Here is a 9,760-nt window from a genome sequence, read left to right as displayed (position 1 = left end):
CGGGAACGCACGTTTTATAGCATCCGAGAATTCATTTCTCAAGCCCCCTCCTGGACGGATACCTAAGCGATTGTGTCTACCCGGAGAGATGCGACGAGTTACAGTTGCTCATTCGAGGCTGGTCAAGCCGACGGAATATGAAATAGCGGTCGATGGCTACTTACAGAGGTCCTTACGGCTGATCCGACCTTGGGAGACTCAGAACTTCAGTGCGTTTCCCTCAGCTCGGCCTGTACCTTTGAGTCGTCAAGTCAGCGGAAGGAATGTTGTAAACAACGGATTCCGTCATATCGTTGTCTTCACTGGCATCGTTCACATTGGAAAGGAAGTGAAAACTACTGGTTGTGGAGGCAGGATATGAACGAGCATCAACGTCAGCGAGCTCTTGGGCTCAGCCGCTCATGATGAGATCCCGTTCCCTCCGCCCTCTGACGACCTTCTGTCGTGGGTGAGTAGGGTTCTGTGGCTCCTCCAAGTTCCTCCCGCCCCCTCATATCGTGGCCTCTGCTATTTTCCAATTGATGATCCACGAGGATATCCAAATGACTTTATTTTGCTTTAAGAACTTGACAGGAGAATGTTCCACCTTCAAACATCAGGGAGATAATTTTTCACATCTGAGATCGCTTCACGCGGATCGACCCCGCACGAATCGGAATCTACCAGCCAAGCTCGGTAACAAAGGACGATTTTCGATTCTGTGTGCACCATGTAGACGGCTTCTAGTTCTGGAAAATCTTTCTCCGGCCATCTGCTTGACTGTGACAGATGGCCGGTCAACACAAACAAAATGACTTCCCAACAATAGAGGCGAATATCAGCATCGTTTCCTGTATTCGATCAATCTCTTTACGCAGAGGGATACAATAAGCGGAACTACGACGAATGAACGATGCCGGCGAGAAATCACGTACTCCATGGTCTGCGGAGAGGACCTTAGCGATTCCGTCACTTGGTCGTCTTCCGTCGGGACGTCGACGCAGTAGTCGAGGTCTTCGACGTTTTCACGGCTGATCTGGAGACTTCCGGTGGCGAATCATCGTCCTCGGGGGAGATCGATTTAGATTTCGCTGTTTTCTTCGATGGCGTGGCTGCTGGAGTTCTCGTTGTTCTCGGGGCTGAGGCCTTGGACTTCGGCGTTTTCGGAGCCTTAATTGTCACGGGGGATCCTTCCGGAGTCTTCGGTGCCTCGGTTTCCTTTTTCGATGACATCGCCTTCGTCGCTTTCGCTCGGGGAGTCTTGGCTTTCGGAGCGGGCGTTTTCGGCGTTTTCATCACCACAGGAGACGTTTCCGGAGTCCCGCCGTCATCCGCCTCAGCTCTTGAAGCTTCCAATTTAGCCGCTGCTGCTGCTGCCGTTTTCGCAGCTTTAGATCTCGCGGACGGTGTTCTCGTCACTTTCGGAGCAGCCACAGGTTCTTCCGGGGACCCGGCAGCTTCGGCGACGGCTTCGGAAGATTCCGACTCCGCCGCCATCGACCGAGCAGCTTTAGTCCTCGCAGACGGTGTCTTAGGGGTCTTGGGCTCCGCAGAAGACCTCAAAGTAGACTTCGTGGCGGTCTCCCGCGTACTTTTCGGGGCTTCCGCGCCGGGAGTGGATTTTTCGACGGTTTTCGCTCGCCCAGGTCTTTTCTTGACGACTGGCGTAGTCACTGGGACCGGTCCGCTATCGGCTTCAAATATGAAGGGCTGCCTACTGCGCCGTACTCGCTTCGAGGTTTGCTTGGAATCCGCTTCAGTCAGAGGTTCCGATGCCGGGGGTCCCTCTCGGTCCAATTCCGGAATGCTCTCAGGATCGTTTTCCTCCAGAGCGAGACTCGTTTCGATCGATTGGTGAGCGGCCGGCGCATTCTTCCCGTCGATTCCAGTCGAGGTACACGAATCGTCAGCAGAATCGATCGTGGACTGAATTCCGTCATGAGCGTCGCGCCGCTCACTCGGCTGAGCGGCGGACTGGATCGAGTTGGCTGAAAAATTCTGTGGTTCGGGATTACTATTTTCAATTTCATCAGTTACTCGAGTGGAAGATTCATCAGATTCTCGATCTTCACTTCGCTCACTCCCGTCCAGCTCTTCTTCTCGAATTTCTTCTTCCTGAGCTATTTCTTCGGATCGCGGTTCGTCATCCTTAATTTCAATCCCGGTTCCCTTCGACGACGTGCCGATTTCGACAGGCGCATTGGGTTCCGTAGTGACTCCGACGGCTTCTGCCGACTGCGGATCGGATGTCTGATCCGACACTTCTTCGGTTGCTGCGGCGCGCGATTCTTCCGGCTGTCCCTCCACTGTCGCTTCTTCCATAACCACACCAGGCGGAGCTTCCGTGTGCTGTTCATCTGATGGAATTTCATCGGATGCGGCATCGTTCGCATGCGGTTTGAGGTGAGTCCCCTCAGCTCCTGGAGGTTCTCCCTCGATCGGAGCGGCCGACTCGATACCCTCTGGAGGGGATTCGTCTTCTGCCCCATCCACTGACAGATTCGACCCGGCCGCGCTCGGAGCGGCTTCATTTATCTTCGGCTCTGTCACGGGCTCTTGAGAATCCCCGTTCACGTCAGGAGTCGTCACGAAGCTCTCTAGCTGCTCTGGGATCTTCTTAATCCTATCGGATAGACTCCTCATATCGATGTCTTCTTCCTCGGTGAAATTAAGGGAAAGGGTGGTTGAAGTGTCCATTATTTTTCCTTCCGGAACAGCTTCCGTTGATTCTGCCTCGGCTTTAGGTTCCACGTCGACCGTTGTAGCCGGGGGAGCCGTATTCTCCTCACGAGGACCTTCTGCCGGAATTCCTGAGTACTCCTCCTTCGACTCGAGACCGCTACCCACTCCGTCCGCTTGAGAGACGGCATCCGTCGTATCGGTGCTGACCTCGATCCTGGCTTCCGCCTTCGGAGTTGGAACACCGGAGAGTCGGGTCGAGTTTTGAATGATTGAAACCTCCATGGGTTCTTCTTCGTCTAGAGACAGTTGCGACCTCCGCTGATGGAAAACATCTTTTTCTTCTTCTGCCACGTCTTCTCGCTGTGAATTCCTACTCGTCAAGCGAGAGAGTGATCTTTCATCGAGTGAGCTCAGATTATCCGCCGATTCGCCTTTAGGAGGCTCCTCCTCATTCTGGTCGTCGCTAGGCTGCGGCTGTCCGGCTTCACTGTCTGGGGCCAAATTCAAACTCAGGTCCGAATTGATGTCATCGTCTTTCGTCTCCGATTCTTGGGTGTCGACAATTTCTTCCGCAGCTCGCTTGTCCCGAATGACAGGGGGGACATAATTGATCTCCTTGAGGTCTATCCTCACGGGGCTCAGAGGATGAAAATCTTTGAAATCATGTGTTTCACTAGATGAGGATTGCTCGTCATCCTTTGGCGCTAGAGCGTTGTCTCGGTTTTTATCGACGTCGATTTCGACCGTAGTGCCGCTCGAGTTCAAAGAATTTCTGTCTTCGAAGAAGATCACTGCCGGGCAGACCTTCGAAGCGCTCAAGACTTTCTCGCCCTCTCTGTGATGCTCTCCTTCTTCGGCGTTGGTATCGTCATCGAATAGTCTCTCCAAAGTTACTTTCGCTTCGATAGTGCACTCCTCTTCCTCGTCGTCGTCATCACCTTCGTGATGAGAGGTCTCGTCGAAGGTATCGAACGATGAGACGGCGCTTTTTTCGGTGGGTTTCCTGCAAAAAAAGGAGCAAATCAAACAAAAGCTCCATTAGCACGTAGAGGAGTAGGGATGGAGCAATTTTCAACCTACGGTGTTCGTGGATACTCTCGTTTCAGCGTCGGGGAATTTTCGTCCTGGAACGTGAGATATTTGATAGGCGTGGCAAGTTGGCAGAAGCCTCAAATTCAAAACAAGGACTGCGTTGACAGAGAGGCACGCCGAGGCTTCCGACCATCCCGGAGCGGCCTCAGCGTCCACTCCCAACCGACTACCACTACACTATCCACTGACTCGATAGTGCTCACCTTGATTTCCGCAGGTGTTGAGTGTTGTAGCGTGACTTTTCGGGGCCGCATCGACGAGGTAGTTTTACGAACTTCAGCATCCTCGACCGTGGAAAGTTCGGACGTTCTCCTCCGCTTTGCTTCCCGTGAAGCGTCGAAATCATTCAGTGAATCCTCGGAGGAATCGCGAGCTGAGTGGGTGCGCCGTGTGTTTGCTCGATGAGGTCGTGCATTGCCATTGATTTCTTCCTGGAGCTCCGCCGGAGCGAACGTCACCCTTTTGGGCTCGTTGGCCGGACTGGTTAGACCCGGCGGAAATATGAGCAGCGTCTGCAGCTGAAACATCCATCGAGATTCGTTTCTGATCATCGGTAAGGGCTCGTAGGCAGAAAACTGTCCTACGTAGAGTCTGTTCGCGATATTCGATGCTTGACGGAATGAACAGATAGAGTCTCACCTTTTCAGGCTCGAGCCGCGTCACTGTGAAACCATTCACCATACCAAGAACGCCCACCTTCGGTCTGAAATGCGACAAGAAATACTTTCCTCACCCGATTGAACGCACTAACTCTCACGTGCAAAGAAAGAATAGAGTATAGTGGGGGAAGGTGGGTCCCTGCCGAACGAAGCTCACATAATCGGTATTTTAGGGGCTTTCTTCTTCGACAAGCGCTTCAACCCTCTGCTCCGAGCTCCTGTGTTGGTTTGCCGCTTGCTGGCCACCGGGACGCTGCGAATCGATAGAAAGTTATCTGATCGAAGACGACGTGAGTCTGTTCCCCAGGAGCGCCGCCTCGTGACGCAGACCGTTACTGATCGCCTCAATTCTGTACCATGTCGCGAATAGTGATATGGAGAACCTTCTTCGAACATGACTGTTGGGGCTAAACGCTTCCCTGCTCCGATGCTGAGATGAAACTCTAATGGATGCTGTCTGAACTCATTTGGTAGGGACCGATCGCTCCCAATTAGATGATCGGAGCTCGCGCGCTCCACGGGAGTCATTCAGACACGACGTGAGTCTCGAATATGTAAAAAACTCACGTTTTCGCCATTTCGGTCTTGGGAATAGGGGGTCCGAGAGGCCGTGAATTTTCTAACCGACGTTCTCAAGAACGCAAACAAACACGGTTCGCTAACTTCGTTCATTGGTTTGATCGTTCGAATGTTACACAGACGTCGCGTAGCGCGCGCCAAACTTCCATAACCCATAACAAATAACCCTCGCCCTCCTGTAACAGTGCAGAGATGATCGGAATATCGTGCCCCAAACTTGTCTAGGCGCTCGATTCTAACATCACACGCTGATGATACGGCTTAACCGTCTCGCCTTTGGGTGAACGAGTAGGATCGCGACAGATTTCAATTCATGCCGTGTGGGAGTTCGAGAGGTAGGGAAGGACTCAGACGGTTGCGTCCTCCATCATGGGAAAACTCGGGCCGGTAGCAGCCCAGCCAGAGTGACAGCGAATGCCTATCAGGACCCTCCACCAAGTGTCGGTGATGCTCCGCATCGAAGCGGGTTGCGCGATTCTCCGTCGGGGGAGCTCCCGTGCCCGGACAAATCAGCGATCGAAGAGCTTCTGGGAAATCGGAGCGCCTCCGGCGGTCTCCGGAGGTGAAGAAGCGTATGGTTCTCGAGTTTCTTAGGCGCGGACGCGATTCTCTCGAGTTGGACGACCGTCGTGCTGACTTTTCCTCGGAGGCGGTCCGGTATTAGAGACTGACTACGCGAGACGAGTGTAGATCTGATTTGGCTAGTGCGTATATACAATATTTTGTCCGCATACCCCTCGATCGCTGCAGTTCTCTGCAGTTCTCACTGATGGGAAGCGAGGTGCCCGGGTGAGTCCCGCAGACTGGTGGAGCCCTACGGTCGGAATCACGGTCCTTTACCCCGTCATAATAAACCAATCCTTGGCATAAAATGTCGAGTTTTTGCTCTATTCATTAGACGATGATAAATAATGACTTCCGTGTTCTTAGGTGGGTGCGGACTTAAAGCATAATGGTCTCGAGTCTCGTTGGAATGGATTCTGTCCCTGGGTGGCTCGACACCACCGCAAGGTCTCGTTGTTCCATGGGACGTGAGTGGAAAAAGGATAATCGAGGCCTCGAACATTTATCCGGAGCCGGACTGCTTGAGCGTCCGGAGAAAATTTAATAATCTCTTTCGACAATCCAATCGACAAATAATGCGGACGCGTCTATCCGATTCCACTCCTCATCGATGCTCATTAGATGTAACAGCTTCGTCGACACAAGGAAGCGACCAGCTAATTGGGGTTACTGAGTAATAGGACGCGCTTTTCGACCGAATGACAGATTGTTCATTGGATGTTCTTCGCTCCATCTCATCATTAGAGAAAATAGTCCGCACAGAATCATGCCTGCTCTTTAGATAATCGACTGCATTCTGCCGCACTACGGTATGAACTAATGTAATGTACTTAGGTGCAGGAACTCGATCACTGCGCGGCGTACGGCCGACCGGGGAGGGAGACCGATCGACAGCTCCTGAAAACGGAAAAAACGAGGAGACTGATTGGAAAAATCTCGCCTAGATTCTGGAGCCAGCGAAGAGGTTGCAGGCACCACAAACACGATGAGCCCTGGTGACTTCTCCCGGACGGAGCGAACGATCGCCGATGTAGTCTCTTCCGTATCCGTTCCGGGAGATCCCTCGATGCTCGCAGTTCAGGACCCGAATTCCCGCGAATGAGTCGCATGCACCCCATTCTTCTCTGCATTAGGTAGACATTCAACTTCGATTTAGTGCGCCACACATATCTATCGGGGGCACTCCGGATGGAGCGACAACGCGCTCGGGCAGCACCGATTGGCAACTTTCTCCATCATGGGTCCCCGCACGCGTACGTGCGGGGAATCGTCGCTCTCAGGGAAATCGTTTCCGGAGAGCTGCTCATCACGCACACTTGGTGAAGCATATGATTATTTTCTGGTCCGAGGGTATCCGAGCGGGTCAGCATCATTTATTTATCCATCACGTCCGAACTACTGTACCGTCTGAGCAGCGAGCTCCCGTTCTGCTTCTCTCACTCGAGACGCTTCTCCAATAGAATGCCATGATCGCAACGGCCGTAACAATACCTAAAACGATCAGAGCCGAAAATCCCGCTTCCAGTTGGTAATTTTCTTGATGCTGAGACGCATTGTCGAGGACTCTCCGAATTAGGATTCGGATCGGTGCCGATGAAACTTCAGATAGCGAGTTCTGAGCGCTGCACGCATACGTCCCGTCATGTTCTTGAGACAAAGGAGGTCCGATGCGGAGCACTGTCGAGGTACTGAAGTGACGAAAGGGCCGATAGTGAGCACGAGATTCAGGGAATGAGCGGAAGCCAATCCAGCCGCTTCGCCGGGCTTCCAGCCCTCCCTTCTTTATTCTGTTTTGAGATTCTTGAATCGGATGAACTTACGAGTTGTTCGCCAAATCTTCCTTGTCGCGGAACCACCTCATCGACGAAGGTGCTGGGCTCGCGAGAATTGTGCAACGAAGACAGAGAGTACTTCTCGACTCGACGACGAAAGCCGCGATACTCGAGTCTCGCTCCGCTTTCGGGAGGCGCTGTGCGCTTCCAGGACACGGGTACAAGTCCACGATCGGAGCATCTGCGGAGACAGGGGGACACGCTCGATGAATTCATCGGCGCACAACGTACCGAAAATGCGGAAGCGTACCATGCGGCAAGGAAATCTCACAATGTACGATCAAGTTCCACGTCTCGATTAGGACGTCCTGAGGAAACGCTGGGTTAGTAGCCTGGCAAGACACCGGAATGCCGTGATGTTCGGGACGTGGCTTGAACGAGACCGAAGTTGTCGTCACGTTTCCATTGAACGACGTGTGGATGAAAGTTGACTTCATCTTCTTGTTCCCGAAAATCCAAGATATCAGAGGCGGTGGCCTAGAACCGCTCACAACGCATTCAACTTCAGAATTCTCCCAAGCGTAGAGAATCTGCAAACAAGAAAAAAGAATCCCCTGCTCATCCGCACGCTCCCGTTGAGTCAACGACTTCAGAATAGCGATTTTCTCTCCCGGCAGATATTTGAGCTCACTCAGTCAGACCTTGTTGTTCGACGTGGCGATGCCGAGCGGCCTGAAATAAATATTCAAGCCGACTGTAGTGGATTGGCGACGTTCAGCGGTTAGCTTATCTTCGGCTCGACAAGAGAACCGAATTCCGTCATGACGACGTCCCAGACGTTCGATTCGGAGATGTGAATGACCTTCAAAGTAAATATGTTACGTCTAATCATTTCTCCTTTCTTCGATAATCCAAAAACTCCTATCGGCGAAGCCTGAATCAGAAGTCGATCTCACCTCGCTCGGGCATCGTGAGCGACGAGTGTTGTGAATCCTCGTCCATCGCGTACCACATAACTTGCGCATCCGGGTAGGCTGTAACACAACAAGGAATCGCCAACGCTCCCGGAGTCACGGAACTCATGCTTTCCATTCGAGGGGTTCGAGGTCACGCCTGCGAGCACCCAACATTCAAAGCTTGACAAATCCTTCAAAAAACAGCCAAAACGATTTCCACCAACCCGGATCGGCGTCGCAATAGAGATCCACACTCTCGTCTTCTCGCAGAGGCCCGACATTCCGAGTGCTGGCGTTGACGATCGCGTCCAAGGATGAGGAAACCACCCGCATCTGGGGGACTTCCATCGGTCCTTGGGCAGAACGGATAATCATGAAAGCTCTCTTCCGGGATAAATCGTGGAAAAACGCTCGGACAGCTCGGGATCCGAGTCGCAAAAGATGTTGGTCAAGTACCTCGTATGTGGAAAGTCTCGTTCACGGCATCTTCTTTCCCGACCACCCGGCAGGTATAGACGCCGGCGTCCTTTGGAGTCAGTCGTGCCAGATGCAGAGAATATGTCTTCGGGTTGAAGAGAGCGCGACCTCCCCACGACTCGGAGGGAGTGTGGCTGATCATGTTTAAACCATTGCGTTGCGTCTGGAGAAAATTATCCGATAAATTCTCGGCAGCACTCCAGCTTACCCTATGAAGGGCAGGAGTTGGGTCCGGGACTCGGGTCGTCTCGCGAAACCCGACAAGCAGTTTTAGGGGAATCGGTGGGCGAGAAACTCGGGCGCCAATTCTCACCTGGATTTCGGCGACGTAGATGAGTTGGTCGTCGTGGAAGAGCTCGATCTTCTGGGGATCAGCTATCTCCTCGATTGCCGAGCACCGGAGTACGCTTTTTCCTCCGGAATACAGGTCCTTACCCGACGCTAAAGAAACTGAAGCGAGTAAAACGATCGCATCGACCAGTATAACGAACCGCATGTCCTTCTCGCACCAGGAACCGATTGTGTGTGGAGAACTGTTCCCGATTGTGAGCTCGGCAAACACGACATCCAATGCGATTCGGAAGGCACAAATTCCCGCGTGCCGATGACAGCGGAGGCAGCAAGAGTCAACAGTGAGCCAAATTGTATGATGGTCTCGCGAACGTTGCGTCCACGCTCGCGAGCTCCCGGAGACTCGGTGGAGTGCGGAGCGCTCGGTGCAGAGTAGACCTGCTAATGACTTGGCGGCGTGCGAGTCGCTTGCACGCGCAGCTCGCCCGCCAATCAAGCCGGGAGTTGCAACTTCAAGACGCCTTGGGGTTCTGGATGAAGTGAAAGCTTATTACAACTGTTTCAGGGACTATTCAGACAAGCTCGACGGGAGCTCGGTTAGCATTATTCCGAGAGTTAGCCGATGAAAAGTTACTCTCGGCTTCCGACTCTCTGGACGATTAGCTCGAGGCATTTTGAATCAGTATGCATATTGGAGCTGCAAGCTCAT

At 52.8% G+C, this 9,760-nt stretch overlaps 2 protein-coding genes across 2 annotated transcripts; both read right to left on the bottom strand.

The window, feature by feature from the left end:
* Positions 1-948: 948 nt before the first annotated feature.
* LOC100909096 (serine/arginine repetitive matrix protein 2) lies at positions 949-5,090 on the bottom strand. The gene is made up of 6 exons (XM_003747164.1): positions 4,980-5,090; positions 4,570-4,665; positions 4,393-4,456; positions 3,957-4,271; positions 3,742-3,785; positions 949-3,664 (listed from the first exon to the last, which is right to left on the bottom strand). Exons 1-6 carry the CDS (start codon positions 4,988-4,990, stop codon positions 949-951), a joined length of 3,246 nt encoding a protein of 1,081 aa, XP_003747212.1. The 5' UTR covers positions 4,991-5,090.
* Positions 5,091-6,939: 1,849 nt separating this feature from the next.
* On the bottom strand, positions 6,940-9,256 carry LOC100908949 (basement membrane-specific heparan sulfate proteoglycan core protein-like). The gene is made up of 7 exons (XM_029112532.1): positions 9,074-9,256; positions 8,740-8,923; positions 8,508-8,636; positions 8,029-8,189; positions 7,659-7,917; positions 7,376-7,568; positions 6,940-7,243 (listed from the first exon to the last, which is right to left on the bottom strand). The coding sequence occupies exons 1-7, from the start codon at positions 9,254-9,256 to the stop codon at positions 6,940-6,942; spliced, it is 1,413 nt and encodes a 470-aa protein (XP_028968365.1).
* Between the last annotated feature and the right edge of the window lie 504 nt (positions 9,257-9,760).

This window comes from Galendromus occidentalis, unplaced genomic scaffold (assembly GCF_000255335.2).
Source record: "Galendromus occidentalis unplaced genomic scaffold, Mocc_1.1 scf7180000077512, whole genome shotgun sequence".
Classification (NCBI taxonomy): domain Eukaryota; kingdom Metazoa; phylum Arthropoda; class Arachnida; order Mesostigmata; family Phytoseiidae; genus Galendromus; species Galendromus occidentalis.
This window is presented reverse-complemented; position numbering and strand designations above follow the sequence as displayed.

Bases quoted from the DNA above. Each gene is read 5' to 3' on its own strand.
- LOC100909096 (XM_003747164.1), bottom strand. The intron at 4,457-4,569 runs GTGAGCTTCGTT...GTCGCATTTCAG, and splicing joins GCCCCTAAAATACCGATTAT to ACCGAAGGTGGGCGTTCTTG. The intron at 3,786-3,956 runs GTGAGCACTATC...CTCACGTTCCAG, and splicing joins CAACACCTGCGGAAATCAAG to GACGAAAATTCCCCGACGCT.
- LOC100908949 (XM_029112532.1), bottom strand. From the start codon at position 9,256: ATGCGGTTCGTTATACTGGTCGATGCGATCGTTTTACTCGCTTCAGTT. The intron at 8,924-9,073 runs GTGAGAATTGGC...AATTTTCTCCAG, and splicing joins TCTACGTCGCCGAAATCCAG to ACGCAACGCAATGGTTTAAA. The intron at 7,569-7,658 runs GTGAGATTTCCT...CTGTCTCCGCAG, and splicing joins GTGGAACTTGATCGTACATT to ATGCTCCGATCGTGGACTTG.